At 60.6% G+C, this 24,948-nt stretch overlaps 2 protein-coding genes and 1 long non-coding RNA gene across 12 annotated transcripts; 1 reads left to right on the top strand and 2 right to left on the bottom strand.

The window, feature by feature from the left end:
* Nucleotides 1–536: 536 nt before the first annotated feature.
* Nucleotides 537–11,360, top strand: SIPA1 (signal-induced proliferation-associated 1). Of its 4 annotated transcripts, XM_079786901.1 has the most exons (16): nucleotides 537–625; nucleotides 3,337–4,106; nucleotides 4,774–4,901; nucleotides 4,986–5,162; nucleotides 6,068–6,242; nucleotides 7,152–7,255; nucleotides 7,495–7,652; nucleotides 7,740–8,349; nucleotides 8,603–8,877; nucleotides 9,670–9,888; nucleotides 10,004–10,115; nucleotides 10,211–10,319; nucleotides 10,412–10,528; nucleotides 10,603–10,657; nucleotides 10,842–10,920; nucleotides 11,015–11,360. In XM_079786901.1, the coding sequence occupies exons 2-16, from the start codon at nucleotides 3,428–3,430 to the stop codon at nucleotides 11,123–11,125; spliced, it is 3,108 nt and encodes a 1,035-aa protein (XP_079643027.1). In that variant the 5' UTR covers nucleotides 537–625; nucleotides 3,337–3,427; the 3' UTR covers nucleotides 11,126–11,360. The 4 variants fall into 4 exon arrangements, with proteins under 4 accessions (XP_079643027.1, XP_079643024.1, XP_079643025.1 ...); XM_079786898.1 differs by having other exon boundaries at nucleotides 10,211–10,528; XM_079786899.1 differs by having other exon boundaries at nucleotides 10,211–10,513.
* On the bottom strand, nucleotides 10,402–13,437 carry LOC307108744. Of its 6 annotated transcripts, none has more exons than XR_013814332.1 (6): nucleotides 13,190–13,437; nucleotides 12,359–12,792; nucleotides 12,094–12,285; nucleotides 11,488–11,666; nucleotides 10,800–10,911; nucleotides 10,402–10,535 (listed from the first exon to the last, which is right to left on the bottom strand). It is a non-coding gene; the product is annotated as an uncharacterized lncRNA (long non-coding RNA). The 6 variants fall into 6 exon arrangements; XR_013814333.1 differs by having other exon boundaries at nucleotides 12,359–12,893; XR_013814337.1 differs by lacking the exon at nucleotides 13,190–13,437 and adding an exon at nucleotides 13,019–13,171 and having other exon boundaries at nucleotides 12,359–12,893.
* A 660-nt stretch (nucleotides 13,438–14,097) lies between these two features.
* RELA (RELA proto-oncogene, NF-kB subunit) lies at nucleotides 14,098–23,611 on the bottom strand. 2 transcript variants are annotated; one of them, XM_079787061.1, is made up of 11 exons: nucleotides 22,653–23,602; nucleotides 22,074–22,100; nucleotides 21,840–21,991; nucleotides 21,580–21,728; nucleotides 20,624–20,715; nucleotides 20,154–20,285; nucleotides 19,018–19,122; nucleotides 18,593–18,805; nucleotides 16,430–16,510; nucleotides 16,264–16,338; nucleotides 14,098–15,503 (listed from the first exon to the last, which is right to left on the bottom strand). In XM_079787061.1, the coding sequence occupies exons 1-11, from the start codon at nucleotides 22,657–22,659 to the stop codon at nucleotides 14,887–14,889; spliced, it is 1,650 nt and encodes a 549-aa protein (XP_079643187.1). In that variant the 5' UTR covers nucleotides 22,660–23,602; the 3' UTR covers nucleotides 14,098–14,886. The 2 variants fall into 2 exon arrangements, with proteins under 2 accessions (XP_079643187.1, XP_079643186.1); XM_079787060.1 differs by having other exon boundaries at nucleotides 21,580–21,991; nucleotides 22,653–23,611.
* Between the last annotated feature and the right edge of the window lie 1,337 nt (nucleotides 23,612–24,948).

Below are 24,948 nucleotides of genomic sequence, written 5' to 3' on the forward strand. Positions count from 1 at the left end.
AAGACCAAGGTGGGGTTCAAGTAGGCCTGGGTCCCCTTCCTTACAAGCCTATTCCCTTTTCAAGCCTGATCTAAAATCCATTTTATTTCATTTCTTCTCACCTGTATGACATTTGAAGACTTTGTTACAGGGGCTGGCTCCTACAATTATCAGCCCTGATAATTGGCCTTATGTGGCCAAGACCTTCCTCTGAACTAAATTTCTCCCGCTATAAAGAAGATGACACCTGTCTACGGTGTTTTAAGGACAAATGGGTGTGTGTAGAGCAGGACCTGCGCTTAGCAAGTGCTCGGGCAGCAGTAGTCTGTTCCTGAGCACCTGTTTTGTGCCTGGGAGAGCTGCACACTAGGTGTCCTGCCCTAGCCCTCCCCGTTGGCCTGGGGGGCAGGTATACTTGTTTGTGCGGCTTAGCCCGGGCCTGGAGAACCGGGCAGCTTGCTGGGCTGGGCCTAGCTCTGGCCAGCAAGTCCCTCCCCAGCCAGCTCCTGGGCAGGCCCCGCCCCGCTGTGTGGCCCCGCCCCTGTGTGGCCCCGCCCCCAGGCGGAGCCGGCGCCTGGAGCGGTAGCTGGAGAGCCGGCAGTGGGACCCCAGCGCGGGAGGCGGCCGCAGGGCGGGAGCCCCAGAGGTACCAGCGGGCGCGGGGGAATGGAGTCACCGCGGTCGGGCTGGAGGGAAGAACGTGGACTGGCGTGGGCTCGGGTGCTGTGTGTGTGGGAGGGGGGCCCTCGCCGCCTTGGCTGCCTGTAGCTTCCCAACCTCCCTCTGGGCTCCAGCTCCAGTCCCGAGTCGGCATGTCTAGTCCCTTGCCTCCGGCTCCCAGGTCCCCACTCTGACCTCTGCTTGACTGCCTCACCGGCCAGTGTGCGAGTATGCGAAGGAGTGGATGCGGCCGCCCCCTGACTTCTCTCGGTGGCACTTGCAGCTGCCCCTGCTGCTGGCTGTCTGCAGGGCTCCCCTGTTTTGGGGCTCCCCTTCTCCCTGGGTGGCCTCCTCCCTAGCCTTTGCACACCGCCCCGAGTCCAGGGCCAGGCCTGGGAGGAAACATCTGTCGCACCCCCTGGCAGCAGAAGTAGGGTCGTGACCTCCAGATGTGCTGGGAAGCATCCAGCGCCTTCTCCTGGGGCAGCCGGGCCTTCCGGATCTGTGGGGGCGGGGCCAGCCCCCCTTCCCCAGTGACACAGGCGGGGAGGAATGTCCCGGCCTCAATGGACCCTGTGTGAAGCTGCTGGGTGGGGGGCAGAGCCCAAGAACACCCCCCAAGGCACGGCCAGAGCCTGGCACTGGGCCAGAGCGAGAGCAGCCCATGGGCTTGTACACACGGAGCTCAGCTCACACAGAGCAGGGTTTGCACCGACCCCTCCCTCTGTCCCCTCGCTCTCACCACACAGCACAGTCCAGGCCCAAGAGCTTGGCACATGGAGCCGGGCCTGCATCTGCCTCTGCACACCTAACACATGGCCAGCTTTACTTTCTTCACCCTCCAGTCTCCCCAAAGTGTTGAGAAGGGATGGGATTGGTTAACCCCATTTTAGGGATTAGAGAACAGAGGCTCAGGGTCAGCGTCAGAGCTTGTCCTAGAAGGAGGGAGACACTCAGCCTTGGAGACCCCCCCTGGCTTGGTTTTGGAACTAGCTGAGGGATGCACAGAGCCTCTGCCCCAACCCTCCCCTCGCCCAGTCCCACACAATGTTATTGGATGATGTATACAGACCCACTAGCACAGCGGTCTGCAAACTCATTAATCAACAGAGCCAAATATCAACAGTACAACAATTGAAATTTCTTTTTTTTAATATATATTTTATTGATTTTTACAGAGAGGAAGGGGAAGGGATAGAGAGTTAGAAACATCAATCAGCTGCCTCCTGCACACCCCCTACTGGGGATGTGCCCGAAACCAAGGTACATGCCCTTGACCGAAATCGAACCCGGGACCCCTCAGTCCACAGGCCGATGCTCTATCCACTGAGCCAAACCGGATAGGGCTGAAATTTCTTTTGAGAGCCAAATTTTTTAAACTTAAACTTCTTCTAATGCCACTTCTTCAAAATAGACTCGCCCAGGCCGTGGTATTTTGTGGAAGAGCCACACTCAAGGGGCCAAAGAGCCGCATGTGGCTCGCAAGCCGCAGTCTGCCGACCACGGCGCTAGCAGATGCCTGCACCCCTAGTGGCCACCTCCATCCTGGGTTCACACACCGCCCTTTGCACCTGCCCCTGGCCTCCACACATTTCCGCACCTAGCAGGTCCCTGGGGCCTGGGGTGTCTCAGTCTTACATCCTGTGAGATCTTGAGCCTCGGCCCAACCCCCCATCTGCCCCACACTATACACACAGGGACAGGAGTGGGCGGGTACGGCACTGTTTAGGCCCTGGAAGTGGACAGACCCAGGCTCAAATCCTAGCTCTGACACGAAATGGCTTCAGGCAAGAGCATCCCCTTATCGGGACTTCAGTTGGACTGTCTGTCACCTGGGTTCAGACCTCCCTGTCAGCATCAGTGAGGCCCGGTAGGCAGAGATCCCCAAGGGTCTCAGTTCCAGAAAAGGGGCCCAGTCATTGTGACTCACTCCCCCGCCCCAGGCATGGCCACAGTAGCCTGCAGGAGGCTGAGCCAGGCCTGTCCTTCAGGCCAGTGTGACTTGGGTCCCATGACCGAGCTGGTGTGACCCCACCACCTTCCTCAGGATGTGGGGCTGGGCAGGGGGCTGGGCCCAGAGTTGGGGCCACTTCCTGTGCCAAAGGAAGTCCTCTTGTCGTTCCTGCTGCCCTGCCAGTGCCCCTGGGGACCCCTGTATCCTTGAGGTTTTGAGGCCGTGAGGGCCAGGGCACTGAGACCTGGCCTCTGGGTGCTCACCTCCTCAGGGACCCCGGAGGAAGTGGGAAGGGCAGGGAGGAAAGTCTCTGGGGACAGGACGTCCTCCCTTTGTCAAGTGGGCAGGACCCAGACACCACTGGCCCCATGGGTTTCCCGTCCCAGCCGAGACAAATCATCTGTCCAGTTGGGCCAGGCCTTGGTGGGGACCTCGGTCTGGGCCCCGGCCAAAGCCGAGGTGTGTGAGTGGGAACTGGGGCGCACTGGCCGCCTCGGGGCTACCAGGCTCCCGATCCTCAGGGCCAAGGCCCCGACAGCCCAGGCCTGGCCCTGCCCCGCACGAAGCTGGAGGAGGGGGCTGGAAACCTTCGCCCGAGGCAGAGGAAGTGGCCAGGAAAGCGGAAGCGGCTTTGATGGTCTCAGAGGGGGCCGGAAGCCAGCCCGCGTGGCGGAGGACCAGGCTGGAGACCTGGGTTCCTGTTTTCTCCCCAGTCCTGTCTGAGCAGCCCCCTCCTCCCGCAGGGCAGGAACCGGCCTGCCGGCTGGGAACCCAGCGTCCAGCATCGCCGTGCCCGCCAATGCGGCCGGGCCCCGGGAAAGCCAGGCCCGCTGCATGCCCATGTGGGCCGGCGGCGCTGGGAGCCCTCGGCGGGGCACGGCCCCTGCACCCACCGATGACCTCTTCGCCCGGAAGCTGCGCCAGCCGGCACGGCCGCCGCTGACACCACATACCTTCGAGCCAAGGCCAAGCCGGGGCCCCCTCCTGCGCAGCGGCAGTGACGCAGGCGAGGCCCGGCCCCCCACGCCGGCCAGCCCCCGAGCCCGTGCCCACAGCCACGAGGAGGCCGGCCGCCCTGCTGTGGTCCCCACCCGGCTCTTCACTGACCCACTGGCCCTGCTGGGGCTGCCCGCCGAGGAGCCAGAGCCCTCCTTCCCGCCGGTGCCTGAGCCCCGCTGGTTCGCCCACTATGACGTGCAGAGCCTGCTCTTCGACTGGGCTCCACGGCCTCGGGGGGCGGGGGGCCACACGGAGCCCGGCTCTGGGACCCTGGCCTCGGCTGAGGACCGGACTGCCCGCTCAGACCTGCTGCTGGAGGCGCCCGGCTTTGTGAGTGAGCTCGGGGGTGAGGGCGAGCTGGGCCTGGGTGGACCGGTGTCCCCGCCTGTGCCTCCTGCGCTGCCCAACGCAGCCGTGTCGGTCCTGGAGGAGCCCCAGAACCGAACCTCAGCCTACAGCCTGGAGCACGCGGACCTGGGCGCCGGCTACTACCGCAAGTACTTCTACAACAAAGGTGAGGGCCGGCCGCGGGGAGGGCACGCTCCCTGTCCCTGCGACGCGCTCTGTGAGACTCGTGAGCTGGCCTTTCCCTGTCAAGCCGCTGGCCAGACGAAGGGTTAGGCTCTGCCCCTGGGCCAGGGCTGCTCGGCTGGGCCCGGCTTTAACCACCTCCCTACGGCCACCCCCAGCCTCCACCCACAGCCAGGCACGCCCCTCCGCTTCCATCTGGTTCAGCCTCAGCCTCCTCTGGGCTGGGGAGAGATTTCCTATCTACATTTCTGAGAGGTGAAAACTGAGGCCTGAAAACACACGCAAACCAGAACCTGATCCTTGTCTGTGTCCAGAAGGGAGGGTCCCACACATCCTGGAGAATGTGAGGTGGTGGGCAGGGTCATGGCAGGCTCTAGGTGGAGAAGGCCAGCATTGGGCCCTCAGTCTGAGACAAGGTGTGCGAGGACGGGGATGCAGAGGTGGGGGGGCTTAGGGCCTGGTGTGGAGGGGCAGGCGCTGGGCTTGGTAGAATGTGGGCGGGCTCGGGGGCCGGGGGGGCTTAGTCTAGGGTCGGCACTAGGTGGTGAGATGGGGCCTAAGAGAGGGACTTCGTGATGGGTGTGGTCCAGCGAGGGTGGGACTGCTGGGCGGGCGGCAGGACCAGTCATCCACTGCCTGGGCCCCCTCAGAACACCAGAACTTCTTCGGACTGGACGAGGCGCTGGGCCCGGTGGCAGTGAGCCTGCGGCGGGAGGAGAAGGAGGGCAGCGGAGGGGGCACTCTGCACAGCTACCGGGTCATCGTGCGGACCACGCAGGTGGGCCAGGGTCATGGGTCAGACCGCGGATTTCATCCTCCACAACCTGTACGTGTCCTGAGTGCCCCTGCATTTCCTCCTCAGCTCCGGACCCTCCGTGGCACCATCTCGGAGGAGGTGCTGCCTCCGGGGCCCCCGAGGGGCCTGTCCCCGAGGAAGCTTCTGGAGCATGTGGCGCCCAGGCTGAGCCTGACCTGCCTGCGCCTGGGCTCAGCCTCACCGAAGGTGCCACGCACACTGCTCACGCTGGACGAGCAAGTGGTGAGTGGCCGGGGTACCCCCAGCCCTATCGCTAGACCTGGTCTGAACCCAGCCTGCCCAGCTCTCACACACCTAGCCCTGACCTTGATCCTGGACAGGAGTGGAACCCCGCGAAGCTGGCTTTTCAGAGAGGCTATCAGCGGCCATCTGGAGCCCGGCCTCTACAAACCAGATCTAGACCAGCAGCGTCCACATCCCCTGGGCGCTTGTTAGAAATGCAGATACCTGGGCCCGGCCCCAGACCCAGCGCATGAGAGCCGGTGCTTGAAGATCTGATGGATTGGGGAGGGAGTTGGGGGTTAGGAGCTGGGGTGGGAGTGGGGCTGCAGGAGTTGGGGGGTGAAATTAAAGTGGGGACCATGGTATAGACAGGATTAGCATGAAGAGGGGAGGCCAGAGCTGAAGGGGAACGGGTCTTGTTCGTATGGGGCCACAGGGCCCTGAGTTGTGCAGTTAACCCCAGAGGGAAAGGAGCAGGAGCAGACAAGGAGCAGAGGTGTATGGGACGCAAGGCCTCCAGAGGCTGGGGTGGGGTGCCTGGGGTTTGAGGGAGCAGGGGGCAGGCTAGCTCTGAGATGAGGAGGATGTGAATATGTCTCAAGACGAGGGCACCGTATTCAGGATCCTTTCCATGAATCATCTCCTCTGTGGACACAGGAGAACCAACCCCCTCCCCGTCCTGTCCCACCTGGGACCTGCTCTACCCTCCTGAGCGCTGGGGCAGACAAACAAAACCCACTTGATAGGCGAGGACACAGATGGCTTAGAGAGGCTGGCGCTCAGGGCTGGGCATCAAGACAGCCCAGCCTCCAGGCCAGCGCCCCATCCATTCCCCAAGACCCGGTGTGGGGGGGACGGAGGGACTGAGGCCTGTGTCTGAGGCCTGTGCCTTCCCTGCCCCCCAGCTGAGCTTCCAGCGCAAGGTGGGCATCCTGTACTGCCGGGCGGGCCAGGGCTCCGAAGAGGAGATGTACAACAACCAGGAGGCAGGACCCGCCTTCATGCAGTTCCTCACCCTGCTGGGCGACGTGGTGCGGCTCAAAGGCTTTGAGAGCTACCGGGCCCAGCTGGACACCAAAAGTGAGACCCAGCCCTGGCCAGTTTGGCTCAGTGGGTAGAGCATCAGCCTGTGGGCTGAAGGGTCCCGGGTTTGACTCTGGTCAAGGGCACATACCTCGGTTGCAGGCTCAATCCCCGGCCCTGTTAGAGGGCATGTGGGAGGCAACCAATCAATGTGTCTCTCTCACATCGATGTTTCTCTCTCTCTCTCCCTCTCCCTCTCCCTTCCACTCTCTCTAAAAAAAAAAAAAAAAAAAAAATCAATGGAACAATATCCTCTGAGACCCAGGAAGCTGGGGGTGGAGGTGGAGGGTGGGGACAGACCAGTGCTGAGGGGCAGGATGCCTTGGTGAGAACCACTGTCTTGTCACTGTTCTGTCTCATATTGTCCTAGGGTTGGGACCAGGAATGGAGGGTCTTTGGGGAGCTGGGACATGGGTCAGGGGCTGCAAAGGCAAACCCCTGGGCTGGGAGGAGGGGCTGGGACTGTCTCCAAGGCCCTGGTGCCCCTGCCTGAGCGGGGCCACGGTGGTCTGGAGGCACCACCCTCCATCAAACACGCACATCCCACTCCGAGTGCGCCTGCCTCCTGGCGAGAAGGCCCCCAGGCCCCCGGGAGGTGATTTATTGAGCACCTCCTGCCTTCCATTCTCTCTCTGTCCTCTCCTAGGACATCTGTCCTGCCTCCCTCGTAGCGGGCCATTTCTTATTTCTGTCTTCATTCTGTCAACACCCCAACCTAACCCCAGGCTGGCGGCTGGAACCTGTGGGGGAAGGGGGAAGGGAGCCGCCAAGGCTGAAAACCTCGTGGCCTGGCCATGGGCTGGTGGCATGAAGGGGTTCCACCTGCTGGTTGGGCACAGAGGCTCCTGACGCCAGGCAGGGACGGTAGGCACGTCGCCCAGATCACCCTTCCTCCCTCTGTCCCAGCCGACTCCACAGGCACGCACTCGCTCTACACCGTGTACCAGGACCACGAGATCATGTTCCACGTGTCCACGATGCTGCCTTACACCCCCAATAATCAGCAGCAGGTGCGAGAGGCTGGGGTGGGGGTGTCAGGGGCTTCCGGGAGCCAGGGAGGGGTGCTGTGGGGATGGCGATCTGTGAGCCTTGGCTTGAGCGCTGTTGACCTCCAACAACCCTCCCGGCTGCTAACGCTCCTCTAAGTGGGGGGGGGGGCGGGATCCACCGGTGCCCAGGCTCTGCCCTGCTTGCGTGAGGAGGGACTGGGCAGACAGGTCCCCCTCACCCGCCACCATCTGACCCGCAGCTCCTGCGGAAGCGCCACATCGGCAACAACATCGTGACCATCGTGTTCCAGGAGCCGGGCAGCAAGGCCTTCTGCCCCAGCACCATCCGCTCGCACTTCCAGCACGTGTTCCTGGTGGTGCGGGCCCAGGCGCCCTGCACCGCGCACACCTCCTACAGGTGGGTGCTCCAGCGCCCCAGTCCTGCCCTGGGCAAGCCTCCCTGGCTCCTTCCTGTTGCCCCTGACTACCGTCTTCCTCCCCGTAGGGTGGCTGTGAGCCGCACCCAGGACACCCCAGCCTTTGGTCCGGTTCTGCCCCTAGGTGGAGGCCCTTTCGCGGCCAATGCCGACTTCCGGGCCTTCCTGCTGGCCAAGGCGCTCAATGGCGAGCAGGCGGCGGGCCACGCACGCCAGTTCCACACCATGGCCACGCGCACGCGCCAGCAGTACCTGCAGGACCTGGCCACCAATGAGGTGACCACCACGTCGCTGGACTCAGCGTCCCGCTTTGGCCTGCCCTCCCTGGGCGTGAGGCGGCGGGCGGCCCCTCGGGGCGCGGGGGCCGAGCTGCAGGCGGCCGGCGCGCTGGTGTGGGGAGTGCGCGCGGCGCCCGGGGCGCGGGGCGCGGCCGGGGCCCAGGCGGGCAGCCCCGACCACCCCGAGGTGCCCTGCCTGCTGGGCATCTCTGCCGAGGCGCTGGTGCTGGTGGCGCCCCGCGACGGCCGGGTCGTCTTTAACTGCGCCTGTCGCGACGTGCTGGCCTGGACCTTCTCGGAGCAGCAGCTCGATCTGTACCACGGCCGCGGGGAGGCCATCACCCTGCGGTTCGACGGCCCCCCTGAGCAAGCCGTGGGCGAGGTGGTGGCGCGCCTGCAGGTGAGACCCAGGGGAAGGGCGGGGCGCCGGGGCGGAGCCCGCGGTGGGAGGTCTCTGGGCAGTCCCAGCCCCAGCCTGGCCAAGCCGGAACTGCGGGGTCCTGGGGGGGGACCCTAGTCTCCGAGCCGCGAGCCCTCATCTGTCGGGTGGGGGGCCCCGGGGGAGGTCTGTGTGGCCTTGGACGAGGTTCCCGGGGCTGGCGCTGGGGCGACCCCTCCTCCGATCGCCCCGCTGACGCCTCGCTCCGCCCCAGCTGGTGAGCCGCGGCTGCGAGACCCGCGAGCTCGCGCTGCCCCGCGACGGCCAGGGCCGCCTGGGCTTCGAAGTGGACGCCGAGGGCTTCGTCACGCACGTGGAGCGCTTCACGTTCGCGGAGACGGCGGGGCTGCGGCCCGGGGCGCGCCTGCTGCGCGTGTGCGGCCAGACGCTGCCCAACCTTGGCCCCGAGGCCGCGGCTCAGCGGCTGCGCTCCGCGCCCAAGGTCTGCATCACCGTCCTGCCCCCGGACGAGAGCGGCCGGCCCCGCAGGTCAGGGCGCCGGCGAGGATGCGGGACGGTGGGAGGGCGGGGCAGCTGCCACCGCGCGGGGCCTTGTGTCGCTAGAGTGAAGGGAGTAAATGATGTGCCAGAGTTCTAAAGCTTTATTTACAGACACTGACATTTGAACTTTATGAGTTTCACGTGCCATGAAATGTTCTGATTTCTTTCCACTCTTCGTAGCTTGCATTAGTAAAGAAGCAGGCACACCCGAAAGAGAAAAGGCAGAGGCCGATTGGTCCCCACACAGCAGCTTTTGGGTCTCTATGCTAAATGAGTTACCTGTGTTATCTTTTTAAAATATATCTTTATTGATTTCAGAGAGGGAGAGAGAGATAGAAACATCAGTGATGAGAATCATTGATCGGCTGCCTCCTGCACGCCCCACACTGGGGATCGAGCCTGCGACCAGGCATGTGCCCTGACCGAAGTCGAACCGTGACCTCCTGGTTCATTTGGTTCATTGGTTGACGCTCAACCACTGAGCAACACCAGCCGGGCACACCTGTGTTATTGTTTAAATCCTCACAGCGAGGTGTGAGGTCAGGACTATTACCCCATTTCCCAGGTGGCGAGGGGACAGAGGGACTTGCCCTGGACACACAGGGGCAGCACTGCGGGTTGAATCTAGGTCTGGGAACACGGCCTGTGCCAGGCTAACATTTCTCCTTGTGAGGGCGAGTGGAGAGCTCTCCCAGAAGTGAGCCTCGACAGCGGGGGTGGGCTGGGGGTGCAGGTGCTGGGGACGGGGTGCTCCTGGCTGAAGCTGCCCCTCCTCCCCAGGAGCTTCTCGGAGCTGTACAGGCTGTCTCTGCAGGAGCCCGGCAGGCGCGGGGCCCCAGGGCCAGTGCAGGAAGAGGCGCCTGAAGTGGCCCTGATGCCCACCACGCAGCAGCTGCTGCACGTGTGCCTGAGTGACGGCAGCGGCCCGCCGGGGCCCGGAGACCTAGCCGAGGAGAGGACCGAGTTCCTGCACAGCCAGCACTCGCCATCGCCCTGCAGGTGCGCCCCCTCGGCCCTCCCTCGCTCCCCGCCCAGGGAGGCTGCGCAGGCCGGCCTCTGCCAGCAAGGGCCGTGGGTGCGGCTTCTAGTGCCGAGCTCTCCTCGCTCTCCCCAGCTCCCTGTCAGATGAGGCCCCAGTCCTGCCCAACACCACCCCAGACCTCCTCCTGGCAGCCACGGCCAAGCCGTCACCTCCGGGTGCTGGCAGGGAGACACCCCCCACCCAGGTGAGCAGAAACAAGGCGCTGGAGCCCTGCCGGCAGGGGCGGGCACAGTGGTGATGGTGGGCGTCCCTGCGTCCATGCCCATTTCTGCCCCTCAGGATGGGCCGGCCAGCCCCAGTGGCGAGGAGGACAGAGGTGACCCGGCCCCAGAGATGAGGGCCTCCTTCCTGCCACGGACCTTGTCTCTTCGAAACTCCATCAGCAAAAGTGAGTGTGGAGCACGGCGGGGTACAGGGCGGGCGGCGGGCGGCGGGCGGCTGGCCTGGGCTTCCCTGGCTGAGCCCGCCTCCTGTGCCCAGTCATGTCGGAGGCGGGCGTGGAGACTCTGGAGGACGAGTGGCAGTCCATCTCGGAGATCGCCTCCACTTGCAACACCATCCTGGAGGCGCTGTCCCGGGAGGGTGAGGCCACTGAGGGTGAGTGCTGTGGGGAGGAGCCAGGATGGGGCTCTTACTTCCTTTACCGACCTGCTGTTCCTCTTTCCCCACAGGACAGCCCATCCCAGAGAGTGGAGATGCCAGGGGAACCCCCAAACCTGATGCTGAGTAAGGCTCCCCACCCTGATCTGGCCCCTTCACCGTGTCTATGTGACCACCATCGGTGCCCGTTCAGTGGACTTAAGCATACACATGTCTGAGGAGACGGGGGGCCCTCTCCGGTGGGCCTGGGGCCGGCGGTGGTACTGACCTCGGCCTCAGTCCAGCTGAGTCTTGACCCCCATGTCCTCAGGCCAGAACCCAGGAGCCTGTCAGAGAAGGTGTCTCACCTGGAGTCCCTGCTCAGGAAGCTGCAGGAGGACCTGCAGAAGGTGACAGGGTGGCCGGGCTTTGCGGGGAAATCGCAGGGCTGCCACAGGAAAGGGCCCCCGTTCTGACTCGTGCGTCCTCGCCCCACCCCCCTAGGAGAAGGCGGACCGGGCGGCCCTGGAGGAGGAGGTTCGCAGCCTGCGGAACAACAACCGCCTGCTCCTGGCCTCCAAGCACCTGGGCTCGCCCACCACGGACTTGGCCTGAGCCGCTCGGTCCAGCCTCCGCCTGGCTGTGGACCTGCTCGCACCGCCCGGGTCCTTCAGGGCACGGGGTCACACCGGGCCCTGGGCCCCCTCAGGAACGCGCCCTGCGCACAGGCGCATCTTAGCACTGCCCCCACTCCCCGGCCCATTACTGGTGGCGGAGTTTCCCTGCCCCGTGCCTGTTTGTAAATATTCTGTGAGAAAAGGGGACTTCAGGGATTAAAGAAGCCACTGCCGCCGTTTGTGTCGTTTGTGTTTGATGGTCATGACAGGGGGAGGGGCTTTGCCCTCAGAGACCCCAGCCAAGCTCCCAGGACCTGTCAGAAAGGCAGGCCCAGGGGACAGGGCTGGGCTGGCGCTCACTGAGGGGTCTCTGATGCGCGGCCATCTTTGGCTTCTCTTCCATGAACATTCATTTGGTCTGTGGGGAGGCACGTGGCCACACCCCACACCTGCTCTGCTCAGTTGTCCAAACGAGGCCCAGCCAGGTCCCTGCCCTGGAACCAGACCTGATGGGCTGTGATCAGGGGCAGAGGGTGGATCTGCAGGACAGGGAAGAGATGGAGTTTAGGGGTCAAGGAGCCTGACCACCCCCTTTTCACCTTGCAAGGCCCTCCCCCCGCTCACCTCCCCATGCAGGCCCCTCCTTTCCTCTCTAGTCACCGAGCTCCCAAGCCTGGCACTCCCTACTCCCCTCCCGAAGGGCCAGAGCGTACAGGGCCCAGTTCCGGAGGCAGTGTCTGTGCCTCAGCTGCCTGGAAGGTGTTTCTATGTCCCGGAGGAAATCAGTCCTTGACCTACTTCTCTCCTCACCAGCCGATGTCCCCCTCACCAGCCTAGGCCTTCCCATGGGCATGTCCAAACTTGAATTTCATCTAAACCCATTTTCTGGATCTGAGGCCCCAACAGGGCACTGACTTGCCCAGTATCACATGCCTGCCCCGCTCCTGCTGGCTGGCTGAGGCTCACCCTGCTGAGACCGGCTCTGTCCACCCATTAACTTAGGCTTTGGCTGATGGCGAGGCTTTGAGTCACAGCATCAGGGTGTCAGGCTTCATGGGAAGGCAATGTGAGGGCTGGGTTGTGAAGGCTGAGCTGAAGGCATTCTGGGTAGCACCAGTCTGGGGACTATTGGACTGGCGTCAGGGCGAGAGGCTGGAGCTGAACCAGAAAGAGCTGTGAAGGGTGCACTAGGGATCCTGGACTAGCAGTTCCCAACACTTCCAGCTCTTACCTGAGTGGGCTATACTGAGCAGCCCTCCCGGGGCCGCGTGGAAGGCTCTGGTCGCTCTCTGGGTGTGTGTCTGCCGAACACAGATCTGGTCATGTCGTTGACAGATGTTCAAAATGAGACTAATGAGGCGAGATTTGGCTGCAGGGAGAGCAAAGCCAGGGAGGAGGCTGTAGCAGCAGCCGTGGTGGGAGGTAGTGGAAGCCTAAACTAGGCGTGATAGGGGTGGAGATGGGGAGAAGTAGGCAGACTTGCCAGGACCTGGGTTTGGGGAGAACATGCAGCATCCGCAGTGGTAGCCCCTGGAGGAGGCCAGGGGCATCGCTGAGCTGGGGAGAGTAGGCTGGGGATAGCTCTGGCCATTGGAAACAGGCTCTTTGGAGAGGGACGTCGGTGTGAGATGTCCAGTGGGCCGGCACGCAGAAGAGAGGTCTGGGCTGGAGATAAGGATTTGGGGCTGGTGCGCCCTGAACAGGATGAGGTCACTCAGGAAGTGTGGGAAGGGTTTCCGGGGGTCACGGGAGGACACTGCCGGACGCTGGGAATGCCAAGAAGAGCGAAACGAGGCGTGGCTGGAGGACCCCTCTAAGCCTCAGGTTGGCCAAATTTCGGGCAGCTCCTGCCCCGCCATCCACTTCCTCAGTTTAGGGTTAGCCTTCTCACCAGACAAGGCCCCGCCTCGAGCTCCCCAGGCGGCCCAGTACCGGGGCTCCATCAAGCCCCGCCTCCCCGAGGGCTGCCTGGCAGGTTCGCCCGGGTCTTGACCCGGCCACTACGGTCAGGTCCCGCCCCTCGCACGGAAGTGCAGTGGGTGCTGACCCCTGAGTAGCTCACCCTGTTTCACGCCCCGCCGCTGACCCCGCCCCCTGACCAAGAGGCTGCAGCGAGGTCCACGCTAGACATTTTCCGGTTTCACAACATCCGCCGCCCCAGCGCCCAGCGTCTACGGTGTTCCCACGGGCCTCGCTAGCTGCTGTAGCAAGTCCCACTGATAAATCGCTTGCCGCCGCCTTCACCCTCCTGCAACAGCGCAAAACCCGGAACACAGACGTCATCTGCTACAGGACGGGGATTTTCCCCAAGCGCGTTACCTGGCTTCCGGTCACAGACTACTACATGTGCGCGTGCGCACTCAGAAAGGCTGGTCCTTGCGGCCGGGCCCCGAGCGCCGGAATTCTGCTTTACTGCGCATGCGTCAGGCCAAACCGGAAATGCCTCTGCTCTAGCCCTTTGGGTCGTGGCCTGGCTTTGTTTAGGCCCCGTGGGGCTGCCGAGTTAGGATTTCTTAGGTCCTTGGTCCTAGCAGAACAGGCTATCAAACCACAGACCTTTACCTGGCACTTACTTCCCCCACAGATCCGCTCTCTCCCTTGGCCACCCCAAAGATGAAGGCCATACCTTAGTCCAGCGTTCTTGATCTTCTACAGCCTGGCCCCATTGAACCTTTCCTCACCGTTCTTACCCTGCTCCCCTACAGATGCTGGCTGGTCCCTTTGAAACCCACCTTCCTCTGTTTATCCACGAGCTGAAGTTCCCCACAGCCAATAGGCCCTAGGAGGCTTTCACTACGCTGACAACCCCACCCATCTTAGCTGCCTTTCATCCACTGGACAGTGACTAGGGGTTTCCAAGGGCATCCTCAGAGGGCAAGCTCCCCAATGACTAAATATTCATCCAAGTCTGTATCACCAATGCCCGGTCTGACGTGACCAGCACGAGTGTGATGAAAGAAGGCAAACCTCTGATAGGCTTGGCAACAAATTTATTAGTTCAGAGTAAAAGCAAGAGTCCAACTGCTTTGATTCTTCAGTAAAAACTGAGCCTGTTGACTGGAGAGCTGCCAGCCTGCCCTCCCCCCCACTCTCCAAACAACTCGCCCTTCTATTAAGGCACTTACAAAAAGGGGAACAGAAAAGGCTCAGACCTAACCTCCCTGGATCACGTAGAGGAGAGGGCCAGAGCTGTCACACCAGTCTCCTCAGCCACAGCTGAGCAAAGCACAAGCCGGCAGAGACCTTGGCAGGGCAGGAAGTCCAGCCTCTCAAATGCTGGTGATAGGCACATGGGAAATGCCAGTACCACAGAAGAGCTGGTAACAGGGGCATCATTTTGGCTCAAGTGTAAATGAATCCATGATTTGAGGAAGACACTTGATAATAAGGCTTTGTGGCCTCCAAGGCATAGCTCCAGCCTGTCCCTCTCTCTAGGAGAGTACTAGAAGCTGGAGGGTGGGGATGGGAGCCTCCAGAATTTCCTACAGAGAGGAGCTGAACATCAGGACAAGGGAAGGGTCTGAGTCCTCCCAACTCCATTTCCAGAGAAGTTAATGCTTCTGCTTAAGCACCTCCAAAGTGAGAGATAGATACTGCCAATGAAAGAATAAAATGCAACCCCCCACCACCACAAAGACATCACCCAAAGAAGTTGGGGGCAGTTGGAACACCCCTCCCCTCAGAATCCGTAAGTGCTTGCTTTGGGAGGGCTTCAATCTCCTGCAACCCAGTGCTCTGGGCAAGGCAGGAGTCACCCGCTTAGGAGCTGATTTGACTCAGTAGGGCTGAGAAGTCCATGTCTGCGATGGAGGAAAAGTCTTCATCCCCTGAGAGGAGGCCGTTGGAGAGGCCAGAGGCCCCCAGGGGAGCAGGAGCTGGGTCAGGGGGATTCTGGGACCCTGTCACCAGGCGTGTTATAGCCTCAGGGTACTCCATCAGCATGGGCTCTGCTGTGTGGGGGGCCATAGAGACACCCTGGTTCAGCATCTGCTGAAACTCAGAGTTGTCGACGGATGCCAGGTCCGTGAACACGGCTGGGTCAGTGTTATTGCCCAGCAGGGCCCCCAGGTCTTCATCGGCATCAAACTGCAGCTGCAGCAGGGCCTCCGTCAGTGTCCCTTCCCCTGCCTGGGTGGGCTTGGGGGCAGGCGGGGCCACAGCCTGAGCAAGGCTGGAGGCTAGGATTTGGACAGGGGCTGGGGTCTGAACCAGAGCTGGTGCCATGGCTGAGGGAGGGGCTGGTGCCATGGCTGAGGCAGGGGCTGGTGCCAAGGCTGAGGGCTGGTTTGGGATCTGCTCAGAAGAGAAGACCATGGGGGAAAACTCCTCAAAGTTGATGGTGCTGAGGGATGGCGTAAAGGGATAGGGCTGGGGAGCTGGAAGAGAGACAGAGAGACAAGGGTCAGAGGAAGCCTGAGACCCACCCCGTCCTCTGTATCCCAGCCCATCAGTATGCCCAACCCCTCCCTGTGGAGTCACTGCCAGCACCCTTCACCCAATCTGACTAGGCTGGGGGTCCAGTTCCAGCCCCACCTCCTTGGAGCCCTATCCACTCCAGCCAGAAAGCTCTGAGGAAGGGATGCTTTCAGAAGTCGGCTGGTCAAGTGTCATCTTAGAGCTGAAAAGCCAAGCCCCAGGAGGCATGGGCCCAAGGAGTATCCAGTAAGTGTGGCCTGAAGCAGGACACTACTCTTTTTTGAGCCACACACCAGCACATACATTTTGCTACTTTAGACGTGATTTTTGTTTCCCTAATTCAACTGAGAGCTGAAGGCAGAGACTGTGTGCTTTTTAACTCTGGATCCCCAGGTATCCAATATGGAGTTTCTAACTGGCACAGTGGTTCTCAGACCTCTCTGTGCGTTAGCGTCCCCAGGAAGTAGCTGGTTCCTGACCACACTTCCAAAGCTTCTGATCCCAGATGTGTAACGGCCCGGATCTGCATCTTTACCACTCTCCAGATGGCTCTGGCAGAGATAATTAGGCTTCACGCCCTGAGAAACATGAGCCCAACACACAGCAGTTTCAGACACCTGCGGATGAGGCTGACCGCTCTGTTCTTTCCCAGCGGGTGTGTGAGCCACAGGCCGAACAGATTTGAGCCTATAATTCCGTGTGACAATAGGAAATCGTTACCTGGCTTAGGGACGGAAGTTGAGCTGCGGGAAGGCACGGCAATGCGCCGGGGAGGAGGCCGGGTGTCGGTGGGTCCTGTGGAGCAAGTCTGGGTCAGTTCTTGGCCCCCAGGGTCTCCACTCCCCACCCATGCCTTCTCTCTAACTCTCCCCAGCCCCCATCTCACCATTGAAAGGACTCTTCTTCATGATGCTCTTGAAGGTCTCATATGTCCTTTTGCGTTTCTCCTCAATCCGGTGACGATCGTCTGGGAAAGTAACGGGGAGAAATGAGTCTTGTTCTTCTCAGCTAGACCCCCAAGCCCTCAAAGGGCCCTCGGGAGGAAGGCGATGAGCCAAGCTTCCCTGAAACCCTTTCTCCAAGCCTTCCCGGTCAGTGAGAAGAGCTGCATGACACAGTGACTAAGAATCCCACAGCTTTCTGAGGTCTCTGTGCCTGAGTCTGTCTCCTCTGAAGGGCACAGGAGTGCCGCCAAGCAAAGGGGCCGCGGTCTGGGAGAACAGGGTCCTCATGAGGCCCTAATCTCAGCGTACCCTCTTCCTGGCACTGCTCACTCCTAGCTCATCTCCAGCCTCGATCCAGGCCTGGCGGTGACCTCCTGTGCTCTGGGACAGCTGAGGCATGACAGGCTTGCTTACGGCTTCCACAGAGGCATCTTCTCTGCTGGCTTGCTAGTTGAGTCTAGAGCTTTCAGAACTGTCTTTCTAGCTATGGCAGCAACTGGGTAACTCCGAAGTACTCAACACCATCAGTCCCGAGCCAGCCTCATCACCTCTCCTCAGAAACCTTTCTCCTCCCGTGTTCCCTCCCCACCTGTCTGCCCTGTCACCAAACCTAGAAATCTTGGAATCATCCTCAACATCTTCCTCTCACTCACACCTTTCATTAACTTGACATTTATTTACCAACCACCTACTATGTGCCAGGCTCCATCCCAGCCACTGCGGATATAGCCCTGAGTAACCAGACAAGGTTCCTGCTCCTAAGAGTTGACATCCTGGTGACAGAGGGGCAGGGAAACAACCAAACACAAGTGATAAGAGCACCAAGGAAGACACCGGGTGACATCAACAGTCCCAAAGGTGAGGTCAGGGAGGCTAGCTTAGAGATGGCCAGGAAAGCACTGGGGCAAGCCCATCACATGAAGATCCGGGGCCAAGCCCTTCAGAGGCAATTGCGAGAACACAGGTCCTGAGGCGGGACGAGCTTGGTGTGTGTGAAACTCAGAAAGGGCCGTGGGGCTGCTGGGTAACAGGAGGACAGCAGCGTACGATAGCGTGCTGCCATTCCCTCTGCAAGGCTCACGCCGAGTCTTCTCTTCCTGGACTACCGTGACACCTTCCGGCATGGCCTCCATCCTCCAGTCTCTCCCTCTCAGATCCTCTCCTCACTGCTGCCAGGGTGAGCTTCCAGATCTGCTCACGTCACTTCTCTGCTTAAAAACCTTCGGTGGCTGCCCACTGCCTTCAGGACGAAACCCTGGATGAATGTCTAAAGCCTAGCATTCAAGGCTCTCCTGCCCGGGCCTGCTCGCTGCCCAGTGTCACCTCCCACCACAAAGCTGCCCCAAACGCTGCGCACGCTCCAACACCTGCCCTTCCCGGCGCTGGTCCACCTGCCTGGGGAGCTGCTGCTGTCTTTCTCCAATCTCAGTGCCACCTCCTCCATGTTGCTGCCTCCAGCACACACCTCCCTCCGTTCCAAAAGTCCCTCTGTTTGCATGTCTTCCTCATGTGACTGAACCTCTGCGGTCAGGGACCACGTCTTAGCCATCTTTGTGTTCACAATACCTGGCACAGGCCCTGGCATGAAGCGGGCCCTCAATAATTATTTGTGGAATGAATTGCTGGCTGGTTTGGGGTTGCTTTCCAAGCTCCTAGGGCAGAAAACAGGCTAGATGAGGGGCACTGGAGAGAGGGTCATTCTGGCTGTTCCTACTGTGTGAGATGCACAAAAGCCTTGACGAAACCATGGCTGTGTGAGTGACAAGAGACACAGCGTGGCACAAGGACCTGGAGCCAGAAGCCTGCGTGCAGTTGCTGACTCTGGTTCACGATCTGTGTGACCTCAGGCAAATCAGATGCTATCTCCTACCTCAAAAAGTTCCTGAGGATAAAATCAGGTGATGCACTGATATGCTTGAAATAGAGGCAGGAGTGTAATAAGAGCTCAATAGTCTTGAATATTGTTATTATTAAGCAAGGCAAGAGAATGTGATTACTGTGTAAATCCCACCCAGCTCCAGCTTTAGACTCAACTACAGCCCCACACATCCAGCCTGGCCTCGCTCTCCTCGGCTGAGTCACCCTCCCCAGCTGTGTCTGTGTACCTGTGTCTGGCAAGTACTGGAATTCCATGGGCTCGCTGAGCTCCCGATCGGAAGGCCGCCGCAGCTGCATGGAGACGCGCACGGGGGCCTGCAGGGTGGGGTCCGCATAGGGAGGCGTCCGGAACACAATGGCCACTTGTCGGTGTACATCGGCTTGTGAAAAGGAGCCGCGGGCCTCCCAGCCTGGTCCCGTGAAGTACACTTCGATGTCCTCTGCGCGAGACGGAGTGGCAGTGTGGGCTGTGTGCTCGCCTCACCCACAGCCCGCCGCCCGCCCCATCGCTGATGCTTGTTCCCCGAGATACTCATAGGCTCCCCCGAGGTGGTGGCGGGAGCGTTTAAAGCCAGTTCCCTGACTTTCCATCTCTGCTCAGCCTTGCCCCTCACTCCTGCTCCAGAGCCTTGCCCTGCTTCCTGGAATGTACCTTTCTGCACCTTGTCACACAGCAGGAAGATCTCGTCCCCCCCGAGGCAGCTCCCAGAGTTTCGGTTCACTCGGCAGATCTTGAGCTCTGCTGTGTTGGGGGCGCCTGGGGGGTGGGAACAAGGAAAAAAGCCCTGAACCACCAGAGGTCTCCAGGACTGGCCTGCAGAGGATGCAACATCCTGGTCCATCCCAAAGTCAGGATTCTGCAGAGCTTGCTGACCACACCTTTGCAGCCACGGTTCAACCATTCCCATTGGCTCCTCACCCCAACCAATTCAGCACCCATTTCTCCACTGGCCCCTCCTATGTGCCCAGCACTCTGCTAGGCAAGAATGCGACAACTGAAACTGAAGCATGTCTGCCCTCATGGAGCTTACAGTCCAGTGGGAACCAGTCTGGCCACACCTCCTTTCTCCACCTGACTTCAAGGCCCAGTTTATTACACCCACTTTGGCAATGAACCCTTCCCTCCTGAACCGACCCCTCCCCCGCCCCCGTTCATTCTAGTTTCCTGTCCTTAGGGCCTAGAGCCCTTTTATTTTTTTTTAGAATAGTTCTGTTGATTTTTAGATAAGAGAGGAAGGGAGAGAGAGAAACATCAATGTGAGGACATAACATGAATAGGCTGCCTCCTGCACACCCCCCACCGGGAATCAAGCCAGCAACCCAGGCATGTGCCCGGACCAGCAATCAAACTGGTAACCTTTTGGTGCATGGGACAATGCCCAACCACTGAGCAACACCGGCCAGGGCAAGAGCCCCATTTGTTTTCATTCATCCTTTTGGTTATTTAATTAAAGACTGCAGTTAATCAATGTCAGCCCAATTGATCTGTGAACTTCCTGTCAGCTTTCATCATTGAATTATCACTTTCTAACATTGTCTTGCTTCTGGGAGTTCATTTCCTGGAGTCATTACTACAGTTCTGGGCACGCCACCCTTTCATCTAACTCCCTGCCGGCCTGGAAGCTACACCACAGGGCAGCGGAGTCTTCTCTGCCTTGTCTCCCAGGCCAGCAGGACTGGGCACAGAGAGATGATGAAAAGGCCAGATGACCAAACGAAGCCATAACCACCAATTCCTTCTCCTCACAGGCCCATTCCTCTCCCTTCCTGCACTCCCTGGCCACTCACGGTTGTCAAAGATGGGATGCGAGAGGACAGGTGACAGGCGGAGGGGCCTGCCTGATGGGTCCCGCACTGTCACCTGGAAGCAGAGCCGCACAGCGTTCAGGTCGTAGTCTCCGCGCTGCTCTTCTATGGGAACTGCCAGAAAAATGCTGGTCAGGAGAGCCGGGGCAGGGGTGGGGGCAGGGAGCTCTGGGCTAGGAAGGGCTGTTTGAGGGTGTGTGAAACAGGAGGCGTCCTAGAGGAGGAAGAGAAGGTTCTAGACCCATCACTGACCTGTGTGACCCTGGCTGTCACGTCCCCTCTCTGGGTCTGTTTCCCCAATGGTAAAATGGGAGGGACCGAATGGCCAGCAAGATTCCATCTGTACTGTGAGTCTTGGCCAATGAGGGAGATGCAGGGACGTGGCCTTGGGAGGGTGACAGAGGGTGGGGGTGCTCCAGGCGGGCCCCGGCCTTCACCCCCTCAGCCCTCACCTTGGAAGGGGTTGTTGTTGGTCTGGATGCGCTGACTGATGGCCTGCTCCAGGTCCCGCTTCTTCACACATTGGATCCCCAGGTTCTGGAAGCTGAGTTCCCCCAGGCATCAGTCGCACTGTCTCCAGCAGCGCCTGGGCAATCCTGCCTCACCCAGTCTGTCCCTTCCTTCCCTATCCCCTCACCAGACCGCCACTCCATGCTTAACCCTCTGGAATGGCTTCCCACTGTGCTGCAATGAAGCCCACTCCTTACTCTGGCTGACAAGACCCTCTGCCTGTGATCTGGCCCTAGCCACAGCCCCTGCCAGCTCCCTACCCACAGTCACAGCGGCTTTTCTGTTCTCCAAACACGCTAACCTCATTCCCACTTCAAGGCCTCTGCACTTGTTCATTCTGCGCGCAATGTCCTCTCCGTGCCTCCCTGCTCCAGCTCACCTTCATCTGACCTGGAGGAGGCCTTCCTGACCTCCCAGCTCAAAGCAATGAGACCAGCTCCCTCGCCTCCCCACCCCAGGCTATTCTCCCGACTTATTCCTGTTTCATCTTCATCGTTAGATTATTACTCTCCAACAGTATTTTGCTTATTATTTATATTTTTATTTACAGCCTGTCTCTGTCCACTGGTATGTAAGCTCCAGGGGAGACTTGGTTCTGTGGTTTTCTTTCTAGTGAGAAAGAGAGGTTCCAGCCACACGGGTTGGGGTCAGAGGTAATTAGGGACCCAGCCCCATCTGATATGGCTTCCCACTTGCACTGCAGTGAAGTAGATCTGCTTCAGAGAGTAGACATACACATCATTTCAAGACAAAGGCAATCTGCCTGCAGAGCTGGGGACAGAGCAGCAGTAAGAATTCTGCCCCGTGTCCAGAAAGAAGGAACCCTGTGACAGTGACACTGGCCCTCCCCCTGTCCTCCCACCTCACCCTGAAGCCCTGCGGGCCTGGGGGAGCTCACCTGTGGATGCAGCGGTCCGGGCAGAGCTCAGCCTCATAGAAGCCATCCCGACAGTCTTTCCCTACCAGCTCGTGGGGGTGAGGCCGGTGCGGGGGGTCCTTGGTGACCAGGGAGATGCGAACCGTCCCTGGCCCCGTGTAGCCATTGATCTGTCCAAAGCACAGAGAGCACGCTGGAGGCTCAGGAATGCCAGACCCGGATTCCACGGGGCCGGGAGGCAAACCTTCCCCACCGACCCAGGTCCTGCAGGCCCTGCTGACCTTAATGGTGGGGTGGGTCTTGGTGGTATCTGTGCTCCTCTCGCCGGGGATACTGCCCGCCGAGCGGCCCTCGCACTTGTAGCGGAAGCGCATGCCCCGCTGCTTGGGCTGCTCGATGATCTCCACGTAGGGGCCGGGGGCCTGGGCGGGCTCTGCGGACACACAGCCCCCATCAGGCGGCGCCCCGCCGGCCCCAACGCTGGGCAGCTCAGGGAGGAAGGAAGGTCCACTTACCGGAGGGGAAGATGAGGGGGAACAGGTCTGAAAGGGGAGGGAGAAAAGGGTCAGCACAAGCCCCTTCCCAGCTCCACCAGGGAGGGCCTCCCAGGGAAACTGAATCAGGGCCTGCTCCCTGGACCCTGAGCGAAACTCAGGGGTGGGAAAGGAGCCAGGAACACCTGTGTCCTCGGGACCCCGGGATGGCGTTCTCCCCTTACTCGGGGAAACTGAGTCAGGGCCTTTTCTACTTTCCTAAGGAAAACGACGGGGCGGCACCTCCCACCCGGGATCCTAAGAGGAAACTGAGTCAGGCACATTCTCCCCTAATAGGGACACTAACTCGGAACTGCCCCCGGAGTCTGGGGGGAAACTGAGTCAAAGCCCCCCCTTCCGCCACCTACTGAGTCCAGGTCCCGTCCACCCAGGAGGGCAAGTGAGTCAGCCCCCCAGCGCCTGCCCCGCCCCACCGCACCCCCGGCGGCCGCTCCCGCACGGCCCCTCCGCGCAGGAAGGGGCGGAAGGCGGCGCGGAGGTTCCCGCCGCGGTCCCCGCGCCTCCGCACGGCCATCCCCCGGGGTCAGGGCGCGCCCTCACCGTCCATGGCCGGGGTCCCGGGAGCCCGGGGGCGGGGCCGGGGTCGCAGCTGGGCCCGCGGCGCGCGCTACAGCAGAGCCATTCGCCAGAGGCGGAAATGCGCCGCGCGCGCCCGCCGCCGCGTCACTGCCGGGAACTGGCCGCGCCTGCGCGCTGCGTCCCGCCGCCGCCGCTCCGCGCGGGAGGCCGCCGCGCGCCCGGCTCCGAGAGGCTGCGCGACGCCGGGGCCGGGCGAGTGCGCGCCGCGCCGGGGACCGAGGGCTTCTGGTCCGCAGGCCGCTGGCGGGGCGGCCGGGTTCGGCTCGCTCCTCGGTCTGCGCCCCGCCTGGAGGGCGGGCCCGGCGATTACTCACAATGTTTTTAGGGGATTTCGGGGCCCCCTCCTGCCGCTCGGGGAGTTGATGATGTCACCCCGGGCCGGGCCGGGCTGGAGCCCAGCCAGGGTTGCTGGGCTGCGGCCGCCCGCCCTGCAGGGAAAGGCGCAGGCTGCTCCGACCGCAGAGCCGAGCGCCGAGCCCGCTCGGTTACCAAACCGCGGGAAGGTGTCTGTCTGCCGCCGCCGCAGCAGTTAACCTCCCCCCGCCCCGACCTCGCTGCCGCGGGGGGCGGGGGGCCTCTCCGCCGGGCCCTGCTCGGATGGGGGGTTGCGGGGAGCTGCTACGCGCGAGGGGCGACCGAAGCTCCGCGCCGCGTACGCTCCCGAGGGCCCAGGGGTCGTAGCCTCGCCGCTCAAGCACGGGTTTGGGGTACATCACACCGCCAGCCCCCGGGGCACTGGGTGGGCCGGAGGCGCCCAGCTGGGGTATCCCCGGGGCCTCGTTACTGCAGCCTGACGCCTGCACCTAAGAAGGGCCGGGACCCCCAGTTGGGCCGCTTGACCCACAAGGTACCGCCGCTCCCAGCGCCTCCGGCAGGGACAGAAGTTGGCCGGAGCGTCTCCACCAAGTGGTGGTCATGTGACCCCGACGGGGGGTCCTCCCGCAGCCCGCGGCGGCGTCAGTGCTGGAGCGGGTGGAGGCTCAGCTGGAGCTCCGCCACGCCGGGCCGTCCTCAGCCCGGAGGCAGGATGCTCCCGGGCGGGCGGGCGGCGGAGTCTTCCCCAGATGGAAAAAGACTTTATTTTCTATGAGTTCGTTCTAAATTAGGGAATCATGTGGGAATTGGAAAAGATTGGAAATTCTGAGTTGCTTTCTCAGGCCCTGAAAAAACAGGAAGAGAAAAGTGAAAACAGTTACCACCCTCCCACTCATTTCAGTTTCTCACGTGGCTGGCCCGGGTTAGTCAAGTCAGTTTACTTTTCTGAGGCGCCGGCTTCAGATGAACAGAATAGGTTAATTATAACCTTTGCTTAATGACACGCAATCATCATTGACCCTTGCATGATCCTCTTTAAAAATTCATATAGCCCTAGCTGGTTTGGCTCCGTGGATAGAGCGTGGCCTGTAGACTGAAGGGTCCCAGGTTCAATTCCAGTCACGGGCACATGCCTGGGTTGGGGGCTCAGTCCCAGGTGGGGGGCATGCAGGAGGCAGCCGATCAATGATTCTCTCTCATCATTGATGTTTCTATCTCTCTCTCCCTCTTCCTTCCTCTCTGAAATATATCATTGGGTTGGTTGCAGGTTCCATCCCTGATACCCATCCCTGGCCCCTAACAGGCACTTTTGGGAGGCAACCAATTGATATGTCTCTCTCCCATCAATGTTTCTCTCTCTCTTCTATCTTTTTCCCCCTCCCTCCCTCCTTTCCATTCTCTGTGAAGAGCAATGGGAAAAATATCCTCGGATGAGGATTAACAAAATAAATTGGACTTTATCAATATTTAAAACTTTTTTGCATCAAGGAAGCTTTAAACAGTAAAAAAGCCACCCACAGAATGGTAGATGTTTACAAATCACATATCTGATAAGGATCAAATTCATAATATATAAATAACTCCTAAAACTTAACAACAAAAGCCAAATAACCCAATTCAAACAATGGGCAATGGACTTGAGTAGACATTTCTCCAAAGAAGATAATAAAAGGGCCAATAAATAAGCACATGAAAAAATGCTCAACATCCTGGCCAGAGTGACTTAGTAGTTGAGCCTTGACCTATGAACCAGGAGGTCATGTTCAATTCCTGGTCAGGTAATAGGGTTGCAGGCTCCATCCTCGGTTGGGTGTGCAGGAGGCAGCTGATCAATGATTCCCTCTCATCATTGATGTTTCTATCTCTCTCTCCCTCTTCCTTCCTCTCTGAAATATATATATTTTAAAGAATGAGCCCGGCCAGCATGGCTCAGTGGTTGAGT

The sequence above is a fragment of the Cnephaeus nilssonii genome, assembly GCF_951640355.1.
Source record: "Cnephaeus nilssonii genome assembly, chromosome: 13".
Lineage (NCBI taxonomy): Eukaryota > Metazoa > Chordata > Mammalia > Chiroptera > Vespertilionidae > Cnephaeus > Cnephaeus nilssonii.